At 44.0% G+C, this 21,091-nt stretch overlaps 1 protein-coding gene across 3 annotated transcripts in view; it reads right to left on the bottom strand.

The window, feature by feature from the left end:
* Positions 1 to 21,091, bottom strand: part of kmt2bb (lysine (K)-specific methyltransferase 2Bb) — a 23,848-nt gene extending 2,757 nt beyond the window's left edge. The window contains exons 1-35 of one of the 3 annotated variants that reach the window (XM_058084607.2): positions 20,582 to 21,091; positions 19,429 to 19,507; positions 15,862 to 19,332; positions 15,618 to 15,766; positions 15,416 to 15,535; positions 14,979 to 15,165; positions 13,810 to 14,047; positions 13,656 to 13,723; positions 13,034 to 13,279; positions 12,746 to 12,837; positions 12,302 to 12,427; positions 10,658 to 10,771; positions 10,347 to 10,493; positions 10,181 to 10,273; positions 9,981 to 10,098; positions 9,772 to 9,885; positions 9,325 to 9,509; positions 9,143 to 9,244; positions 8,725 to 8,835; positions 8,543 to 8,619; positions 8,220 to 8,443; positions 7,984 to 8,087; positions 7,762 to 7,899; positions 6,757 to 6,915; positions 6,551 to 6,668; positions 6,392 to 6,470; positions 6,148 to 6,308; positions 5,878 to 6,045; positions 2,881 to 5,803; positions 1,835 to 1,935; positions 1,574 to 1,693; positions 1,235 to 1,487; positions 946 to 1,053; positions 753 to 836; positions 65 to 194 (exon numbers count right to left, since the gene is read on the bottom strand). In XM_058084607.2, coding sequence (XP_057940590.2) covers positions 65 to 194; positions 753 to 836; positions 946 to 1,053; positions 1,235 to 1,487; positions 1,574 to 1,693; positions 1,835 to 1,935; positions 2,881 to 5,803; positions 5,878 to 6,045; positions 6,148 to 6,308; positions 6,392 to 6,470; positions 6,551 to 6,668; positions 6,757 to 6,915; positions 7,762 to 7,899; positions 7,984 to 8,087; positions 8,220 to 8,443; positions 8,543 to 8,619; positions 8,725 to 8,835; positions 9,143 to 9,244; positions 9,325 to 9,509; positions 9,772 to 9,885; positions 9,981 to 10,098; positions 10,181 to 10,273; positions 10,347 to 10,493; positions 10,658 to 10,771; positions 12,302 to 12,427; positions 12,746 to 12,837; positions 13,034 to 13,279; positions 13,656 to 13,723; positions 13,810 to 14,047; positions 14,979 to 15,165; positions 15,416 to 15,535; positions 15,618 to 15,766; positions 15,862 to 19,332; positions 19,429 to 19,507; positions 20,582 to 20,911 — 11,037 coding nt within the window. In that variant the 5' untranslated portion in view covers positions 20,912 to 21,091. Of the gene's footprint in view, positions 1 to 64; positions 195 to 752; positions 837 to 945; positions 1,054 to 1,234; positions 1,488 to 1,573; positions 1,694 to 1,834; positions 1,936 to 2,880; positions 5,804 to 5,877; positions 6,046 to 6,147; positions 6,309 to 6,391; positions 6,471 to 6,550; positions 6,669 to 6,756; positions 6,916 to 7,761; positions 7,900 to 7,983; positions 8,088 to 8,219; positions 8,444 to 8,542; positions 8,620 to 8,724; positions 8,836 to 9,142; positions 9,245 to 9,324; positions 9,510 to 9,771; positions 9,886 to 9,980; positions 10,099 to 10,180; positions 10,274 to 10,346; positions 10,494 to 10,657; positions 10,772 to 12,301; positions 12,428 to 12,745; positions 12,853 to 13,033; positions 13,280 to 13,655; positions 13,724 to 13,809; positions 14,048 to 14,978; positions 15,166 to 15,415; positions 15,536 to 15,617; positions 15,767 to 15,861; positions 19,333 to 19,428; positions 19,508 to 20,581 lie in introns of all 3 variants that reach the window. The other 2 variants (XM_058084606.2, XM_058084608.2) reach the window with 2 other exon arrangements.

Raw genomic sequence — 21,091 nt, 5'->3', positions numbered from 1 at the left:
TGTTTGATATATGGAGATGAAACTGATTAAGATAAATGTAATGGGGGGTGGAGTGGGGGCCGACCTTGCCGTCGTAGTACTTCTCTCGTTTGTCAGTGAGCACTGCGCGAATGACAGTGCCAGCATACTCAATCACCATCTCGCCTGCTTCGATGTTCCTCTTGCAGAAGAGTCCGCGCCCATGGATAGCGGATCTACACAAGGTGAGTTAGGGATCAGACTATGCATATAACATTGGGAATGTTAGCACCGTAGCTCATTAACATTTGTGTGTATTTGTGTGTCCTGCTCCTAAAAAAAAAAACACCAAAAACATTTTATATACAGTACATGCTGTAACAGGCACAATTACAGTGTTTTGCTATTTTTAAGCAGTAACGGAAGTCCTTTCCTGGGTCCATTGATTTCACACAGCACATAGAAACTAACCCTACTTCCGTCAACAACAACAGAGGGTGAAAAGTCGGAGCAGACAGGCTTGGTGGTGTAAATATGGAGCTCGCTAAGCCATGTCGACAGAAATCGAATTGTCAGCGCATCACTACGAACATGTACTGAAAAACACGCCTCCAGCCAGCTGACCAGACAGACTACTGTCCATCAAGTCAGTTTTAAAAAGGTCATAAACCGGGTTTTCTACGAAAATATGACATTTATTAATATTGAATCCTACTTTGTGAAATTTATAGCAGTCTGGTCTGGAAACAATTAACCACAGTAAACGAGGGACTCAGAAGAAATTCAGAGCTGACCTGTACACGCCGACCGCTTCCTTTGACGTCCTTTCCAAGTGTCTAAATCGCATAGCCATGGGCAACTCCAAACTAGTGGCCCGTCTACAACACAAGCAACAAAAAAATAAAAAAAGTCAAGCCTTTTTTTCAGAGACAGCATCAAACTTGTACATTTCTAGTTATGAGAATTGTCCGGCAAGGTGACACTGACCTTGTGGACTTCAAAAGAACATCATCTTCTTCATCGTCATAAGGCCCAATGTCAGGAAGCTGCCGATGCTGAGACGCCAGGAAGTTGAACATGTCAAATGTAGACTTCCTGTTGAGAGAACATGTTTTTGAGGTCTGAGTTAGTATTTAGAAAGATTAAAGACATTTTACTTGGCTCCTACAACACATATTCATATCTCAGAACCAATCCAGCACACTGTAGTGGTAATTTGAACCAGTTTATATCATGCTGACTGCAGTAGCTCAGAAGAAACTTTTTGCGCACCAACCTTAGGTACTGCTCAGAGCGGGCACAGCCGGTGGAATTGACAGGCAAGTCATCTTCCTGGCTGAACTGTTTGAAGAAACGGAACGAGTGATGTTGACAGCGGTGTGCTCCTTGAAGTTGCTCCAGCAAGAAGACCACGGCATCATGGACCAAACCAAGCATTCGGGCACCGGTCATCCTCTGAAAAGCCAGAGGTCTCAGCTTTGCGATTGCTCGTGCTTCCTGTACCCCATCTATCACCGCTTTCCAAGCCACTGTAGGTAGGGATGATAATGAAGGGTGTTAAATGATTCATGGGTGAACAGCTTGAAAAAAAACAACAAACACGCTTGAGACTCACCCTCAATACTGTCTGCCTCGACACTGAAGCCATCATCGCTGATTATCTGGAATCGCAAGTGTGGCTGATCTTTGTTTGGCAAACATTCTTCGTCATCAGCCGACATTGGTGATTCATCATCTGAGGTGGACAAAGCACCTATTATTAGACCTGACCTAATGTAAACACTATACAACACACTCTCAGCTTAGATAACCGTGTTAGAAGTACTCATGCATACAGAATAAACACAGAGTAATATGGCAAAATAGGAACAATTACCAGAGTATTTCTTCCAGTCAATGAGACTGCTGTGTCCCACTGGCTCCCAAGCATGCTGCTTGCCATGTTCACCTCGAGACAGAGTGTCCCACTTTTCAAACCTGAAGAAAGACAAAAGTGACGAGACTGTATTAGACAAAACATATAAACTCTTTGCATTATCAACAAGTTCTATAAATACATTATATAACATGCACAGTCATTTTCAAGAAGCACAATGCTGTTCATCACCGACACCTTATTTCCTCATTCTAATTTGCGTTCATTTACTTACATGCCCAGACTATTAGGCATCTAATAGGCCATCTATTGTATGGGCAGAAACAGAGAAGATGTAGCGTAACCTCAATAACTTAGGCAAACTGGATAGAGGCAGATTAATCCAAACATTCATTCATTAATTTTTTACTGCTTAGCCTCACGAGGGTCGCGGGGGTACTGGAGCCTATCCCAGGCGTCTTCGGGTGAGAGGCGGGGAACACCCTGGACTGGTCGCCAGCCAATCACAGGGCACATATAGACAAACAACCATTCACACTCACATTAATACCTATGGACATTTTGGAGTCGGCAATTAACCTAGCATGTTTTTGGACCGTTTTTGGAATGTGGGAGGAAACCGGAGTACCCGGAGAAAACCCACGAATGCATGGGGAGAACATGCAAACTCCACACAGAGATGACCGAGCATGGGATTGAACTGGGGTCTCCTAGCTGTGAGGTCTGCGCGCTAACCACTCTCCCACCGTGCAGCCCCTATCTTCCCAAAACATCTAATCACACAAGGGGCTAGATACAAGTAGGTGCTGTTTTGCTCCCAGCTCTGTGTATAGACAATAGTGTCTATGAACTGCTAAATGTATTTGTATTAGGAAATCTAGCATAGTCTATAGGTCTAACCTTTTTTGTCTATTAAGGGTGAGGTGTTTATTTGTTTCCAGTGGTTATTATTTAAGACATCTATTATCTACCTGAGAAAATATGGCAGGCCAAAAATATGACAATCAATAAGTAGAAGTACATGTTTTAGAAAAGTTAAATCTTACTCTGAGCTGTCAGAATCACTTGGATGCTCTTGCTTTAGTTCATCCAGGTTGAGTACTCCTTTGACAGTTGGGGTCTTAATACGAACTCCAGAAGCCCTGCTGGACACACTTGGAAAGTTTGGTCGAATGCTCTCCTCCTCGCTGGTGGGTTCAGAAGGAATGAAATCCACTTTAGACTTCTTGGTGACAATCCGGTCTGAAAGCGAAGATACTCTCTTCATGCGGACATGGGTGCGAGGGCGGGAAGAGGGGGTAGGTGCAGGTTTGGGACATGGTGCTGGAGGCTCAGGTTCAATGAGTAGGCCGGGGGGCAAAACCAGTGAGGAGGGGCTGAGTGTCCGAAGCCCGCCCCGCTTTGGGGTGTAGTTGCTTGCCATTGCTTGGTTGATAATCGCTTCGGCGCTCTCTGCAGGAGATATGTCAGAATTGTCAGGTGACAAAGTAGACTGCCCAACAGTCTTGGATGACTTTGATTTTTTCGATGCACTGGACTCTTTCTTTTTCTTTGGCTTTTTCTTTTCCGGAGTGGTATCATCTTTGGGTGTTTTTGCAGTCTTTCTTGGCTTTTTCGCGTCAGCCGATGACAATGCCCCGTTGGTGTTGTGTGTAAGCAGCTGTGTAATTATGGCGGGATTCTGATCTGCGGGGGAAGCCATCCCGGATGTGGTTGACATCACGCTGGTAGCAGGCGGTGGAGAAGACATGCTACCAGCTGCTGCTAACGTGGCTGACAGTGCATTGCTTTGCAAAAGACTGGCAATCTGAGTGACGCAGTTAAAGGACGGGGAATTTGGATTTGGCAGCTGGAATGTGTTGCTCTCTGGGTTCTTCACAAAGATCTGACCGAGACGGTTCACCAACAAGACGTGCGGTGTCGGGTCAACATTTGGACCTCCGACTTCCTTCACAGTAAGTATGGCATGGCCAGGCAGAGCCTGTGATAAGACGGTCTGCTGAGGTTCTGAAGTGGGCCTTGGTGTGGCAAAGTTGATTGAGATTGTGTGACCGGATGAAGCGTCCTTCTGCGTGGAAGAAGTGTTGTAGCCATTTAACATGACTGAGGCGGTTTGGACTGAAGACGGAACATTTGCAGTCAGCCCAGGAGGGAAAGAAACAGAGGCAGAGGACGAAACAATGGTGACCGCTGTTGAACGCAATGGCTGTGTTTGTGTGGAGTGCATGGGTACTACTGAGATGGTACCAGAGGTTTCTGCTTGGACACAGGTTCCTGGTAGCAGTGGATCATTTTGGGGTGACTCATTTATCCGGGTCTGTGTCGGGTCCCCAACTGGAGTTAGAGTGGTTAGTTTGGTAGACAAACTTTCCATTTGTGGAGAGGCTGATTCCTGTGACGAGGTCACCGGCTGTAGTGTAATACTCGAGAGTGCAGGCTGGGTTACACCAGGACAACATGGATGCATCTGCACGGATTCTGAAAGTCCATGAGACGGGCACTGTACATCTGTCGATGTTATGGGGGCGGATTGAAGATCCAGCACAGCGGCCTGGGTATTGTCAGGTGAATCTGATAGCGAATTACCTTTTAGGTGATTAACTATCACAGTACAGGCCTCAGTTGAAGACACTATGTGACTGCTGTCAGGTTTTAGGGGGGTTGATGGTTCAGCCTGTTGTGGCATGGAGTCATTTGGCTCACAAACAATTGGTATTCCAGAGGCAGGTTCTTGACAGGAACTCTGTAAAACCTTTTCAGGCACCTTTGTCAGTAAGTTGGGGGGCCCCTTCGGGGTAGGAAGCACATTTTCTTGCTGTGTGCCCAATCCAGTGCTGATCTCTGTAGAGGATCCTGGAAAAATATGAAGTGTGCCAACGGGGTTATGCACTGCAGATATGGTGTTCAGAGAGGAATCTTTGCGCGTGTCATTGGGTGACACTATGGGGGTCTGATTCTGAATTTCAGGCACCTCAATGTTAGTAAGGTTCTTGGCTGGAATGACAGTTTTACCGGAAGCTCCAACTTTCTGAGGATCATCAATCGGAGAGACGCTTGCATCACTCTCTGTTCCGTCATCCACGCCATCAAGTTGAGCCACGTTCCGTGAGGAAGCAGATGTGGGAGACTTGGAATGATCTTTAGACCCGGGGCAGCTAACAATAGTGCGCGAGAAGTCAAAATAATGCTCCAGATCATCATCAGAAGAGGCGTTCCCCAAGTCATTCCTGCCTGAGGCGGCTGACCGTGGCAGACTGGCGACAAGGGGCTTTCTTTTCTGTACTTCTTGGGTTCTTCCCCAGAATTCCTCTTGATCATCCCCTTCCACCACTATTTGTCCTCCACAGTTCATGGCCACAACTTCATTCAGGAGCGTCTCTTCAATCTCCTCCCCTACAACCACACTGGAATCCTTGTGGAATGGACTGTAAGGAAATTCCTCTTCATCCTTCTGTTCGCCACCCTGGGGTGAACTGCCATTTGCTGGAGAGACATCTTCCGGCTCTGGAGAAGCTAAGAAGTTGTGCGGTACCTCAACAGAATCCGACTGGCTCAGATCGAAAGACAATCGAGACCTGGGTAAATTCTGCATTGTTGAGGACAAAGACAGACTTGAAGGTGCATATGTTCCTGTACTGTCCTGCCAGGGAGACTGAGGAAAGAACGATGAGGCACAATGGGTCTTCGTGGTACCAGAGCAACGAACTGAGGAAGCACTTCTGCCCCCACCCGGGCGGGCTTGTATCGAATTCATCAGGGTGTCTGAACCAGCACTTGGGAATAGCGGGGAAGTTGGAACGGAAGCTTTCCCTGCACGGAGAGTAACCGGTCCAGTCGGGGGGCCCAGAGTAGGAGCCATGTTACTGCGTAGGCCTGTTGGCTGTGGGTGGGGGTTGTGGCGCCGAGCCCTCCGGGTCTCTTCCAGATCACTCACAGTTAGTATGTGGTGAGGTTTTGTTAGGATTGCTCCTGGAAAGAAAAAAACAATTAATAAATGTTAATAATGTTATTGTCATGAGAAATCCACAAAATCAATACTTTACCTGGCGATGGCAAAGGTCGGAACATTCCTCCAGCTGGTCTCCTGGTTTGAGGATAGCTGGGAATTTTTGGCTTTGTCCCGTGGTCCGGTTTTGTAGACGGAACTCTGATAGGGAGTTCCTCAGGCTGTGGATGTGATTCTGATGCATCCATGTCTTGATTCTCAGATTCTGATTTATTTGAAAATCAAGATGTTAACTGTGGTATTCATGTATTTATTGCCACTTTGGAAGCCAGTTCAGGCAACATTTGTTAAATATCAAACCACATACCTGGCAACGGACAGGGGTTGTGCTCGATGGTGTGATTATCTCCTTGGTCAGGCATTTCCTCGTCGGGTTTCTCTGGTATTAAAGGTTGGACTTCTCGGATTGTGCATGTGTATTTGCATTTTTGCATTGGATTGACTGTGCTCCAGTACCAGCGCGAACACCTATGGAAAGAAAAGCAAAGCTTTAAAAAAGTGCTGTTTTAGCATAAAATTTAACAAAGTAAGCGCAAATGAAGATAACTTACTGAAATCCCACAGGAAACAACTTTCCTTGGTTGGCTGAAAGTTCTGACAAAAGACCAAGTTTACCAATCTTGACTGAACCTGTGTCGAGAAAATTTGAACAAATAATTTTTTTTAATGCTGCTCAATATAAAGTAATGAATAACAGTGCCTGAACTGACCAATCATGACATTTATTAACTCGGGCTCCAGGCCAGTTAAGAACTTCCTGCGGAGGCTGATGCCCTCGAAATCCACAAACACTCGTCGCTTGACTTCAAACTCTTGACCGGTGATGACCTTCACAACATAAAACTCGTGTCACAGTACAGCTCAAACCATCTTAAATCGTATTATTTAGGAGGGGAAAAAGGGAGAGACTGGCTACCTTTCCACTGATCAGATGTTTGTGTTTGTGGCAGTAGACCTTCTTATCGTCCTGGAACACACAGTGGCGGGAGCGGGCACACATGAAGTGATAGTTGCTTTGACAAGACGTCAAGCAGCAGCCTACTGTGGCGCCTGTCTGGTTGCAACGTTCACATCGCTATAATGAAAGAAAGATTGAGAAATAATAGGAGCAAATACTCAATAAAGAATGCACAGAAATATAATATTAAACTGATATGTTCAACAATTATAATTATTAATATTAATAAATTATTCATTAATTTTCTATCGCTTATCCTCGCGAGTGGTGCTGGAGCCTATCCCAGCTGTGTTCGGGCGAGAGGCGGTGTACACCCTGGACTGGTCGCCAGCCAATCACAGGGCACATATAGACAAACAACCATTCACAATCACATTCATACCTATGGACAATTTGGAATTGCCAATTAACCTAGCATGTTTTTGGAATGTGGGAGGAAGTCGGAGTACTTGGAGAAAGAGATGGCCGAGGGTGGAATTGAACTCGGGTCTCCTAGCTGTGTGGCCTGTGCACTGTTACCCAATGTTCATTCATTCATTCATTTTCTACCGCTTTTCCTCACAAAGGTTGCGGGGGTTGCTGGAGCCTATCCCAGCTGTTTTCGGGCGAGAGGCGGGGTACACCCTGGACTGGTGGCCAGCCAATCACAGGGCACATATAGACAAACAACCATTCACACTCACATTCATACCTATGGACAATTTGGAGTCGCCAATTAACCTCTCCTAGCTGTGTGGCCTGCACGCTGTTGGCCAATGTATTCAAGATATTTAATGACATTGTTTCACATAAAAAACATAAATGTAAAGAAATTACATAATGTAAATAAATTACATAATAGAATGAATGTTCAATTTCGTTCAGAAAGGTCAAATTTCTACTCAACATACCCTAAAAAAAATGTGCCTGAACGTAAGAAACTGAACATTTATTTTAAAATGTTGTATAAGATTAGCAACAAACCATTAAGCGACCCCTTGTGACAGCACTGTGTACATGTAGTAGAGAGCCATCGTCCTCTTCAAACACCTCTGCTGACCAAAGGCAGCAGTTGACATGTGCCCACTCGTTCTGGCCCAGGTACAACAACCTACCAGCGTCCTAAAGAAACCATCAAAAATACTTGCCGGTCAGTAGAGTCTTATATTTACGGTGCGTGTTAGCATCATCGTAAGAGACACTCACGTTAGGTTTTCGTTCTCCATATTTCTGGCACAAGGAGCACTGTCTCTCGTCATCCTTTGACCAGCCAGTGTCTATAGCTGCTTTTTGGGGTCGACCTCGTTTCCCTGAGCAAATAGGCAACAGTGTGAAACAAATATGACAGTATCTGCTTCAAATCCTATGCAAACATGTAAAAACACACCTGACATTTTTCAAACAAATCCACTTTATCAGCTCCACTTCAACGATGACAATACCTTTCAATTTGAGCCTGAAGTCCCTGCTGTTTTTGATGTGGTTCCAGCCTGCTGCCTCTGCAGGCATTGGAGCATTCGCCTCTTCTTTTTTTTCCACCGAATTCTGTCTGTTATCATCCTGTAGATGTTCCAGTGGGGTTCTTGATAGGAGATCTTCCCTCTCTTGCCACTGGGCATAAACATGCTCATTGGTCGGAGGATGGACAGCATGTGACAGCATCCCGCTATGTTGGGGGGGAGCGGGATTGAATGAATGAAACATTATCCACAACCAACCAGCAATACCCAAATGTATACTGTTAAACCAATGAGCTTTTTCTCACATGGGCAGTTCTTTGGTACGGGGGTTCCACACTTTTGGGTCTTGACTGTTGAACCAATTGAAGACTTCTTCAAGTAGCTTAAAAAAACACTCCAGTTAATAATACAGTCGAGACACCGGCCATGAATGAAATGTTGACTTATCACTCTCGATACAGTAAGAAGCAATAGAAAGGAAAAGTACCTTTAAATAGTATGAGCGTGCCAGCGCAGTGGGTTTTTCCTCTTCTGGGAGATCTTGCTCCTGTTCAAGCTGGTTTCTTATCACCTGCACCACATCGTCATGGAACATTTTCTGGAGAGAAAAAAAACATTATAGCAACTTCTAATCAGGGATGTCACAAGATTAAAACGTGACAAGTTTTCTCATTCAGAAAAAAAAACTGTCTCTTAATAATTAATTAATCACACAACAAATGAAAATGAACATTTTCCTCATCTTCCGCCTCCAAACAGGCTGGAAGAGGGTGTACTCTTTGCATTGGTTTCAGCACCTGAAACCTGATGGTGCGTTTGTTCAATAGAAACAGTCTCTTTGTCTCAGTGGGTGGGAGCAGAACCAACTGTCAACATTTTTAGTAGGATATGTGGTGTGGACTCACCAACGTGGTATAAAGGCCCTTGTCAAACTTCTTGCCGACAGCTCGGAGGTCACAAGCTGGTCGACCTTCTATTCCACTGTCAGGGGCCACTGCCTTTTCACACTGCAGTAGAAAACAGTACCCTTTGTGTCAAACTGTATTACTGACCCTTTCTATTTCAGTTGACCAGTTTTGGGTCTCACCTGTGAGCAGGTAACAAGATGCTGGGTGAGGGTGGAAGACAGCAAGCAGGCGAGAACTTTCTCCACCCCAGATCGAAGCTCGATGTAGAGCAGTTCTCTCCAGGCGCTGGGCTGAGTCACACTGCAGGGCCGACAGGAATACACCACACTCTCTGGTAGACTGGACAGGATTTCATACAGTTCATCTGAAGATGTGTTCACAGGAAGGAATAAGTTAGGAGATGGGACAAAATGAATTCGCATATATTTTTGTTTAAAAAAAAAATATTGTAGATAAAAAACAAAGAACCTGTGTTAAAATGAATTAAAAAATATACTGTATGCTTGCTGTTCAACTAGAAAATATTCTTTATTTAAAAAAAACTAACACCCTACTAACATCATATTCAGTTTTACATTCCAACAATGCAGAGACACTGCAGAGGTGCTGACAAAGCAAAATTTTACCTGTTAGATCCTCACACTTGGCATGCACCCAGTGGTTACATGTGCCACACTGCATCATCTGACTGTCATAGTCATTGTCCTCATAGCACTTGAAGCAGATTGGGCAATAGTTACCTGATGAGATAACATGTACTTGATTAAAAAAACATATATAGGTAATAATAATAGATATAAGATATAGTTATAGTCAAAGGTGCACGTCTCCTCACCCTGTTCATAGAGATTTGAACAGTCTGGACAAAGTCCTTTATCCTGATTCCAGTCTATGTCCCAGCTCTTCCCCGGCGTGACCCCACAACTCTTACACCTGATGCATGTCATACAAACCTGCATACACGCCATTACATTAATATATAACAGAATCTAAACAAACACGACTTTGGGTTTTAAAAACGTAAAGGAAACCCACCCAAGCCTTCCTCTTCTTGTTTTGTTTTGGATAATTTGGTCCGAGACAGGAAGCGTGATAGCAATTCTGACATCTTTCACACTCCAACAACGGCTGATGGAGAAAGTTTCAACATGACGTGAGTGACTTTCATTTATTTCCAGGGGAAAAAAAGGTGTGGTCGTACCTTTGATGGCTTGTTTTTCCTGCCACACACATGGCAAAACTTGCAGTGACGACAGCACCAGTTTTCCTGATTTTCCACTGAGGGGCGCTCTGCCTCTTCAAGGCAAAACCAGTGAAAGGGCTCACAGCAAACTTGGCAATGCAACATCTGAAAAATTGACGGAAAACAACATAATAATAATAAATAATACATCTTTCCTTAGCATTTTGGCACCCAAACCGGTGTGGATAAATACTTTTTCCATCTGCATGCTAACACGTTAAAAAGGGTGAGATTGTAGGAAAGGAAAAGAGCATTAACAGTTACGGTACCTCATGTTGTCCTTTACTGGCACAAAGGAGGCACACATACGGTGGCATGTTGGGTGCGGAGGTCAAGATACTTAAACCACCCATGTTCCACACATTTTCCAAAGTACAGTCCTCCTGAAAACAATTTTACAGCAAAATCATTTACAGTACTTTACTGCCTCTACTGTCCATAACTCTATTATATTCATACATACGCCACTCACAAAAAGTTACGGATATATGGCCTTCGAATGAATTTCAGGATGAACTTAGATGCACTCGAACTTTTACAAGTGTACTTAATTTGACTTTCTCTCAGCTTTTGAATACACATGTCAAACTGTTCAACTTTTGAGTACTTTTTGCACAACTTGCCTTTCTTCAACAAAGAGTTGAAGGTCAAAATTGACAAATCAAAAATTGCCAATGCCGCCTGTGGATATTTCCGATCCATGAGCCACGTCTGTGTGTTAATGCTGTGAGCAAATGTAGCAAGAAGAATATTTGTAAACATAGCCAAAAAAAAAAGTATCAGCGAACGAAGTGCACTGCAACATTCAATCTGCTGATGACACTCTCAGTGGCCACTTGATCTCAAGATGTCAAACTGTGAACAGCAGGAAGAATAGGACTGCTAATTAGAATTGAACCAGGAAATTTTAAATCAATTCATGGATCACACACCTGAATATTGCAGTTCAGCTTGCAGCTAGAGAACATTAAGGTCAAGTTAAGGTCACACTCTATTTTACGTTTATCCTGAAATTTAACCCAAAAGCCAGTTGTCCCTAACTTTATGTGAGTAATGTATTACAGAGTTGATTCATTAAGGTTTAGTTGTTGGTAGGAATGCTCTGATCCATCATCCACCCGTCAGTATGGGTCGATTTCTGTGGAAAAGGATGTGATTGGCATATGGTGACCAATGCCTTTCAATGCATAGTACTGTCCTGAGCTCATGTCATGCGTAATGTCGCCTACACAGCACACACCGCGCAGTACTGCAAAGCATTATTGAATTGCATGGTAGCGCTAAGTATCTGCATATGTTGATACTTGAAAATGTAAAAAATGCGACTCTGCTCAAATTAGCATGCTACCGCTAACATGCTAGCACCTAACATGATGGCACTAAGTATTCATAAAAGTTTCTACTCATACTGCAAAAATATTACTATGCTGATGTTAGCATGCAAAACATAGCACGGTAGTGCTACGTGTCTGCATTTGTTAATACTCGTACACGACAGAAAATGCGTGTGAGTATGGCAACAGGCTAACATTAGCATGTGACCCCTAGCATGGTAGTGCTAAGTGCCTGCGTATGTTAATACCTATACAAATGCCAGAAAATGTTACTATGCTAATGCTAGCAATGCTAACATGCCAACTGCTAGCATGAAGAAGCTGCAAAATTTGAACCGTGATGTGGCTATGGACGACTGTACCCAGGAATTCTGGGCCCCGTGGAGGAAAAAAACAGGTTGGACACACCCCTTTTCATTTTGTGATAATTATCTATGTTTTGCCCGGATAAGCGGAGGAAAATGGATGGATGGATCTATTTTTTGCTTGGAATTGTCCTACCTTTTCCAATCAAAATTATAACAAATCCATTTTTGTTATAAGACTTATTAGTTATAGGATAAAATCCACAAACCCTACCTTGAAGTCAACCCGTATTTTATGGGTGGGTTTCGAAGGTTCAACAGCTCTCTGCTCAAATCCATTAGCCAGGGCAGCTAGGACACTTGGTGGAGTCTCCTCAAAGGATGTCTGGGATGACATACCCTGGAAGACAAGCGTAATTTGTGAGCTGAACCCTTAAGTCTGTCAGGAATATTAGATTGCACCTGAATCCCCATATTACACAAATACACAGAATGAACATAAATAACATCAGCATATTAAAGGTGAGAATACTGTTGACATGGAGCAAGTCTGTTTGTGCCGACTTGACTATTTATTAGTAACACATAAAAGTTCACAAAATGAGAAAAGTAAAGAAGTACACTAGGCTGGTACAAAATGCTGGAGCCAAAAAGCAAAGCGTTACAAATACAGACGAATCATCATATTCATTTTGAAAGTAAGATCAGATTTACTAACCTTATCGGGTTTACGTCGAACAGATGGCACACGGTGTGAACTGGATTTTCGATGCCGGGTCTCATCATCCGATATATCTCCAAGGAGTCCGTCTAGTGAAACAAAGTCTTTACACGACAACGATAAATATCAATAAAATATCAGGCTGGGCGCACTCTCTGGTTAAAGTCTTCAAACCTCATAGTGAGATTAACACTTGGTGTTAACTGAATGAGACAACAAGTACAAAATATCATGTAATTACATAAAGTTAAAAGTGCACAATGCCATGTATTTTTGCAAGTATACCTGGACTCAAACGAGTTCCATTGCCCCTTCTCTTAGCTGGTGATGCTGAGCTAAGCATCTTTTCATCCAGATCTGAATCGTAGTCCATTAGGTCAAAGTAGACGCGTGGTTTCACGACACGCTTTGGCTGCTTCCTCACGGATGGACTGTCACCTTGGAGAGCAGACGGAGAGTCGACAGCACCCTCCATCCCTTCATCATTGCTTGAATGCCCGCCGCTGAAAGGGGGTCTCCGTCGTTTTGAACCTTAAAAACAAAAACAACCTTAACTTGGTGATTGAATTACTTTCAAAGCAGGTATTTCATTTTAATTGAATGTAATATAAAGATGATAATCCCTTGTGTGGAAATACAATTTACACATGCCACCAATCAGGCCGGCAGGCACGTTTGTTCCATAGAACAACGGCATGAACAGAGTGAGCCCTTCTGTCAATCACACAGTCTCTTTGTACTTACAGAGTGTATTGCAATATACCGTCTTATTTTTTAATTGCACTTTTCTGAAACGTAATGTTAAAATCAGAGCGTGAACTGAGTGTTTTGTTATACCTCTAATATTTTGGATGATAATTGATCACACACACGTGCAAGCATGCAAGAAGAAGAAGAAAAAAATCACCTTTGGGTGTTGTTCTCCCACTTAATCGTCGTGCTTTCCTCTCTTCAATCTGATCACATCTCTTGTACCTAGTGGGTTAGAGTATGGAAACTATTATTTGAGAAGGCGACTACGACACCATCCCCACTAAAGGTTGGAATGTCCAGTAACTTACACGCAACACTGTCGTTTGGTGTTGGGACCACCAAACTTGGGTTTATCAAGGCAATTGATGCACGTCCCGCAATCGTCCTCATGGTTGCAGCCTTTGCATACGCCACACCTCCGAGAGCGGTATCCGAATGGCCCGAGTCCTTTTCGTTTCACAAAACTCGAAGCCTTCTTGACCTTCGTGACTTTTAAGTCTGAGAAGTCAGGATTGTCTGATTCTGAAGGGGAGCCATCTGCAACATCTGCGACACAGATTGAAGAATATTAAGTTTGACAGAGAATTTGATGGATACTGCTGGATACTTGCCTAATTCATGTTGCAGTGAATTAAATCAAACTAGAAATACTAAGCATGCGGTATTGCCTATAGCAGGGGCCTCAAACACGCGGCCCGCGGGCCAAATGTGGCCCGCAGGACACTAGTTTGAGGCCCCCGCCTTGATATGAAAGTTTAATGTTAGTGCGGCCCGCGCAAGTTTGATATGGATGCTGTATGGTATCATGTACCCAGAAAAAATGATTACGTTTGATTAATGTTCATGTTAAAGGTTAAATAACTGTTAATAGTTATCCTCCCTATCCGTGTGGAAGTGGTAAGTTTTTGGCTTTTTAAGTTTAAAGGAAATAACTTGGAGGCTACCGTTTAGGTCGCTAGCTCTCTAGTTTGCGAGTTAGCATGTGTCTCAATACCCTGCAGTTGCGCAATATGTTGTAAATAAAAAGAGTATAAATGTGACTATAGTCGTGTTTTGTCATGTCTACAGGGCTCTAATAATGCTTTGTTCATTTTAATCTGAAAAAAAAATTGTCTACAAACCAACTATATGTGGTTTCTTAATTTTTAATTATATGCAGTTTTATTATTATTATATTTATTTATTACTGATTGATTGATTTTCTTTAGTGTAGAAAAATAAAAATGAAGATATTTGAGAACAGTGGAATGTTTTATCATAGCTTTTCTTGTAGAAAATTGGAACCAAAGCAAAGTTTATTCATTTTTCTGTTTTTAATAAATGCGTTTTTTTTTGGGGGAAAACCTGATGCGGCCCAGCCTCACCCAGACCCTAGCTCCAGTGGCCCCCAGGTAAATTGAGTTTGAGACCCCTGGCCTATAGCATGGAAATATTACAATAGAAGAAAATCGAAATTGTGACTGTCAGTTTCACCAACCGTTTGCGACAGCTGAAGGAGAGATGCCCGTTCTTTCGTGCAGAGGCAGAGCGCTGAGCCTGGGAATGTCATCTGGTACCAAGGCCCGAGGCTGTCCGAGCACCACAGAAGCGGCTCGGCAAACGTGCTTGATGCGTGGACCTCCTGCTTGACGGAACTCTTGGCACAGCGGAGAGATGAGCTGCGGCTAGAAATGCGACACAAACAGATCAACTGCCGAGGGAGCGATAGAATGACGCTTGAACTGGCAGAGGGCTTACTTTGAATGAAATTACAATCATTTTCCTTAGATTAAATGTAATCACATTTACACAGTGCAGAGAATTTGTGCCTTTTTAATCTAAAGACCAATCAGATAAATGTAAAAAGCGAAAGAAAGAGCATATTTAAGTTAAGATTGATTGTTCTCTACAGGCTTTATTGATTGGTGCACTTACTTGTCCTTGAGGTGGCTCTGTCTTGATTGGAACATCGGTATCAAGCTGCACCCTCTGCTTCCTCCTTTGTCTTTTCGAGGTCAAGTTTCTCGATCGGACACCAGTTGGCCCTGATAACAGCTAAGGAAAACAAGGCACCTGTTTAAGGTATTTTCCCCCCCAAAAAACTAAATACTCGTCCTTGGTGAACACGTGGTCTTACCCCGGAGGACTTCATTTGTTTCTGCTGGTCAATTTTCATGAGCTGGGCTTTCGCTTTCCTGAGCAGGTTGAGCATTCTTTTATTGGCACCAGTAACCCGCACCCTCTGTGAAGCTCCTTTCCCGACTGAAGCGGGATGGTTGTCTTCACCTGCGTGGAAGGGAACACATGCCAGTTACGGACCGAGGTCGCACAATACAAAATCCTTAACATCCTAGGCGAAGCGCGAATAATGGTGCATGTACCTGAGTGAAGCTTGACGTTGTTGTCATTGGCGACCGAATCCTCTTTATCAGCACTCTGAAAGGCAAGTAACCTAGACTTTGTAGCTTTTATACAAACTTTTCTCACAACCCCAGGTGAGTCAATGTCTTCTATCTTGAGTTTGGATTTTTCCTTCACAGTGTCGGTGCTGCGTTGCCTCAGGCTAATGCTCATGGCCTCATCGTCCAGTCCTTCGGCTAAATCGACAGGTGGCTGAAGAAATTTGCTCGCGCCTTCCATTTCGGCTGCAGTCTTGCTCAGAGGAAGTCCTTTGTGCAATTTGTTCAATCTTTGATAAATCTTAAAGTGTGCCGCTTGCTTGTTCAAGCGAAGGGGTGATTTCTTTTTTTGAGCGTCCAAAAGCCCAACGGAAAGACATTCTCTGGGTTTGTCAACTGGCGAAGATAAGAAAAGATCCTCACATTTGTCCTCTGGAGTTTTGTCCAGTGTAAAAATTTCCTCAGTCAACTCCGGAGGCAGATCCCACTTGAAACTGGAATTCTTCTGAAAAGAGCTCTTCTTTTGCCCTTTGATGCTTTTTGTGTCGGAAAAGAGGTCCGTTATGTCGGCGGTGTCGTCCAGATCATCTGATGAAAACAGATCCAGATCCAGCTGAGCTTCTCTCAATATGTCTTCCTCGTCGACGGGTAGAATGGGGGAGATGGCTCGGACCGGCCCTTCGTCTCGCCTCTTTCCAGTGCGAATTTGCAAGCCCAGTTGCAAACCTTTTTTTGGCGAGTTTCTCCGCGGCAACACAGACATTCCGACGTCGTCCATGAATCGTTGCGGGGTCTTGATCACTCGAGAGGATCTAGCACTTACAACAGGCATTATGAAGTGTTTGATGTTTTTCACAAACTTTGTTTTTCCGGGCGGCTGGTCGGCAGAGTCTGTTCGTGAGCCATCCACTATTGAGTCCGTTTCTTCCTGTTTCAAACTATCGCTGTCTTTGTCAAGCCCGATTTCTATCAGTGTAGAAAGGATGGACTCTGGTCTTTTAGAGTGTAGATGAAGGCCAGAAGGTCTCTTTTTATACCTTTTATGCACGCCAACGAGTTTGGTACCTGGGGAGGAAGCTCTGACTTCTGATTGAATGGAAATGTCTCCATCTTCTTCAGTTATTTCCTGATTTTTGGGCGATTTGAGCGGCGCAAACTTTCCTTCTTTGTTCCGGGATCTGTGCTTCTGACGCTGACCAATTAAAGTTCTGCGCTTCTTTTTGAATTTTTTACGAGATTTCTTCGCTGAGCATAATGTAGTTGGATCGCTTGCTTGACTTTCCAAAGGCAACGACTGCTGACAATCTATTAACTGAATGTCTGTTTCCTCTTTTACTGGTGCTTGTATCTGCTCTTCCTCCACTAATACACTGACCTCAGGCAGGGTGCTTTCTTCCGTGGCCTCGGGTTGGACGCTTTCGTTCACGGCCTCGGGCAGACTTGTTTCTGTTGCTGAAGCTTGACTCTCATCCTGAAGGACGGACTCTGTGTCGGCAGACTCAACAGTAGGCAACTCTGCATCAACAGTGCATTGTTGAGAAACAGCAGTCTTCTTCTTTTTATAAGACCTCTTTTTCCCAAATGTATTATTTCGGTATTTCCTACGTTTCGAAGGCACAGACAACGTTTTGGCCTCCTTCATTTGTAGGTCAGGCTCATTTTCTGTTGTTTTCTGCGGAGACACGTCAGCAGGCACCGGTAAAGGATCATCTGTTATCACTGCAGAGTTCTCGTCGGGAATGTCAGAGGTGTTAATGCTAGTTTCCTGCGAGGACATTTCAGGAAGAACGGATGCAGTGGATTCTTGTATTAAAACCTGAGCAGGAACATCAACTTCAATCTGAGGTTTTTGTCCCGTCCGTGGACTCGTTCTCGCCCGCCGCCTTACCGGAGTCTTCACAGGTTTACAGCTGTCAGGCTTTTGAGGCGATTCAAGGCTTGCCATTCTCCTCCGAAGTCTCCTGGTGGGCTGGACCTCCGCATCCGGAGAGGGGACTTTTTCCTCTTGGACTTCATCTCCTTCTTTAAGAGCATCGTCTTTCTTTTCAGGCACAGGGCTGACTTGCTGAACCAAAAAGGATGCCTTGGATTTTTTATGTTTGCCAGGAGAGGAGAGTTTTTTTATTTGAAGAGGTGGGACTTTCCCGCAATCGGAATGTTTGACTTCTTGATGACAACTTTCATTTTCGCCTCCTGCTGTAATTTCCACTTGCAACATGGACTTTTTCTCACTGGTGATATCAGCTTCTTTTTGGCTGTCTTTCTCACTGCTGTCTGTTGAATTACTCTCTTGTGGAGCAGAGTTATCCACTTGTGAAATGTGCTCTACGCCTGTCAAATTGGTGTCTGCAATACTCTCGCACGGAGTGGGCAGATCCACTTCATGTGCCCTCTTCTCTCTCGGTTTGACGGTGCTTTCGGCGGCAGGCTGGGTCTGTAGTCCTGACTTAACCAACGGTAAAGTCCAGATGAATTTTTTCCGCTTCTTTTTTCGAGTTGAATGCTTCCCGCTGGAGTGTGCATCATATTTGGGATTTTTGATTTTTATCAACTTCAAACTCGGGACCCTCGCTTCCTCGTTGGAAGGTGACTTGTCACTGGGTTGCACCGCTGAATGATCAGTCTGCGTGAAAGATGGAGAATGGTTATCCGGCACTGAAGCCTTCTTGTTTCGCCTCTTACTTTGCCTCCATCCACCTCTTCTCCTCAGTGGTTTGGAATCAACATTTCTGGACACTTTTGACTTTGTGTCAACAGTGGATTCACTTTTGATGGGATTTTCTGGCTCAGCAGCACCGGTCGAGACAGGTTTTGAGAGCGGGTTGGTGACCCTATTGCTTCTCCGAATCACTTTCTGATTGGCTTCTTTAAATCTTGACTGCTTTGCCTTTGTTATTGACTGTACAGTCTCTATAACAGTGTCAGCTTGATCAGCCGATTTCTGGTCCTCGGCAGCAACTTTGGCACCAGGCTGGCAGGGCGATGTTGTTCCCTTTGAAGCAGATCGTCCACGTCGTCTCGCAGGTAAAGTCCCCGCACCTTCATCTTGTGCCGCCTCAGCTTTTAATTTGACATGAGCACTGGAAATGTGTTCAGCCTGACTGGTGTCGACTTGGGGCTGCTCCTCAATTTCTTTTCCATTCATCTTCTTGATAGACTTTTCACGAGGCTGCTTTACAGTTTTAGTTTTCTTTTTAGCCACCAACTTTATTGTAATCCTTGGCGCCAGTGATAACGCCTCGCCTTTGGTCAACTCCTGGTCCGAAGTGTTCTTGGCTTTAGAGCGTTTCCTGGGACCTTTGGCCGTCTCTGATTTGGAAGATGCGGTGCGCTTCACCTCTGCCAAATTTTCATCTTTCAGAGGACTGGGTGGACAAACAGCTTCCTCCTCAGCTGGCGTAATAAGTGGCACCTTCTTTTCAATTTGTCGTTTGGATTTTGTTTTGACGTTACCTAGGAAAACAAAAAACATTTTTGTAAAAAATTATAAACTCACTTGTAACTTGTTCATAAGTAATTGAACATGTGATTTGCATGAAGTGTTTTTACCTTTGGAAGGGTTTTGTCGACACGATTTCACTCCTTTAGAGCATTTTCTTTCAGCTTCAAAACCTCTGAAGTCATCACCCTTCAAAAAAAAGTCAGTAATTAAACATATGCAACAACTTATAATTCTGCAAGAGCTTGTCAGCAAAATCATATTAAAAATACAAATTATTACACAACACTAACTTTGTAAAACCACATGTTTTGAGACAAAGAATGTGTGCCAAAGAAGTGTCAAAACTGTCATCAATGCCCAGCCTAATAATGGTGTGAACAATACCCTAATTAACGCTACCTAAAGTGTTTATTGTTAACATCACTGCGGTTGTTTACATTCTGTGCTAGATACTTCATTCATTGCTAAAGTATAATACTTAGTGTTTTACTAAAGTTGAAACCAAAAGTTCCGAACATGTGTTAATAAGCTAGCTTAAAAGTATTTGTATGTTTTTTGCATTTCTAACAGCAAGCCATTAAACACAATGTTCCAGTTTGGCAGCACTTGCTAGCATGTAGCCATGCTCCTATGTGTAACACATTGAATTAAACTCCACATGCAGGTTACATGTGTCCATTACATGTTAGTTATACGGGTAAGTACTGTAGTTACACACCGTGTGGTCTTTTGTTTTTTTTTTAAATAAAGACAAGGATTTCACAGTGAGTAAAACACAAGTTAGCAGCATAGCTAGCGGCGGCTGGCGGGGCAAGGGTGCTAGCCTTCCCGTTCTTTGTGTTCGCTACTATTAGCTGCCAGCTACTTTGGCCCGATAAGGAGCGGGCCATTCGATAGCTAATTGCGATCGCTGTTTACAAATTGGCGTACACACTCTCTAGCTTTCATTAAATATTTAGAAGATAGTGCAGCACAGTGATATTGTATGTACTTGTGTGGCAGCAACGGGCACAAATTCGTTACTGTTATTGTATTGTTGTTGTCGAGACTGTATTTCACAGTGCGACTTACTAAATGTCATGAAAACTCCGCTCAGCTAACATTAGTTAGCATGTAATGTTAGCTTATCGGGATTAGCCTAGGAAAGGGATGTTGACATTTCTCCATGGCACCAATAGACAGTTTCAGAAAGCACTCATTTGTACACATTTAAAAGAGTAATAATGTGTGTGAGGAAAAAATAAAAATAAGGATACTAACTCCTGAGTCGTTTTGGGACCTCACCTCTTCACTCCCACTAGAGCTGTATCCAGCCTGACCAAGGGTCTTGTGGCTCGCCTCTATTCCAAGTAAGCGCAAGTGAGACTGGTCTTCGTTTAACGATACAACCAGGTTTGCGGGCCTGGGCCCTCCGTAAGTCACATCATCACCTTCTAAGCCTGATCGCCCGAGTTGCCACCGCTTCTCGGAGCGCAAACGACTGCGAGATGACCAAGGCCGACCGGGGAAACGACCTCTGGCCGTAGCGGTTCCACCTTGGCCTCCTCCGGCAGCCGCGGTTGCTGATCCGCATCCCGCTGCCGCCATCATTGCTTCAACAACAACACACACACATCGATGGCTAGCAGCTTGAGCGAGGACAGACAAGAGGGAAGGCGCGAGATGGGAGGGGGGGGGGCGGGAGGGTGACGCAATGCCTCACGGGAAATTGCGTTTTTCCTCAGATCTGACTGACGGACGGTTGCTCTCTGTAGACCTCTGGTGGTGACT

This window comes from Doryrhamphus excisus, linkage group LG17, assembly GCF_037039965.1.
Source record: "Doryrhamphus excisus strain RoL-2023G ecotype Guam linkage group LG17, RoL_Dexc_Guam_v1.1, whole genome shotgun sequence".
NCBI classification, from domain to species: domain Eukaryota; kingdom Metazoa; phylum Chordata; class Actinopteri; order Syngnathiformes; family Syngnathidae; genus Doryrhamphus; species Doryrhamphus excisus.
The sequence above is the reverse complement of the archived record's forward strand: the minus strand, read 5'-3'. Positions and strand labels throughout refer to the sequence as shown.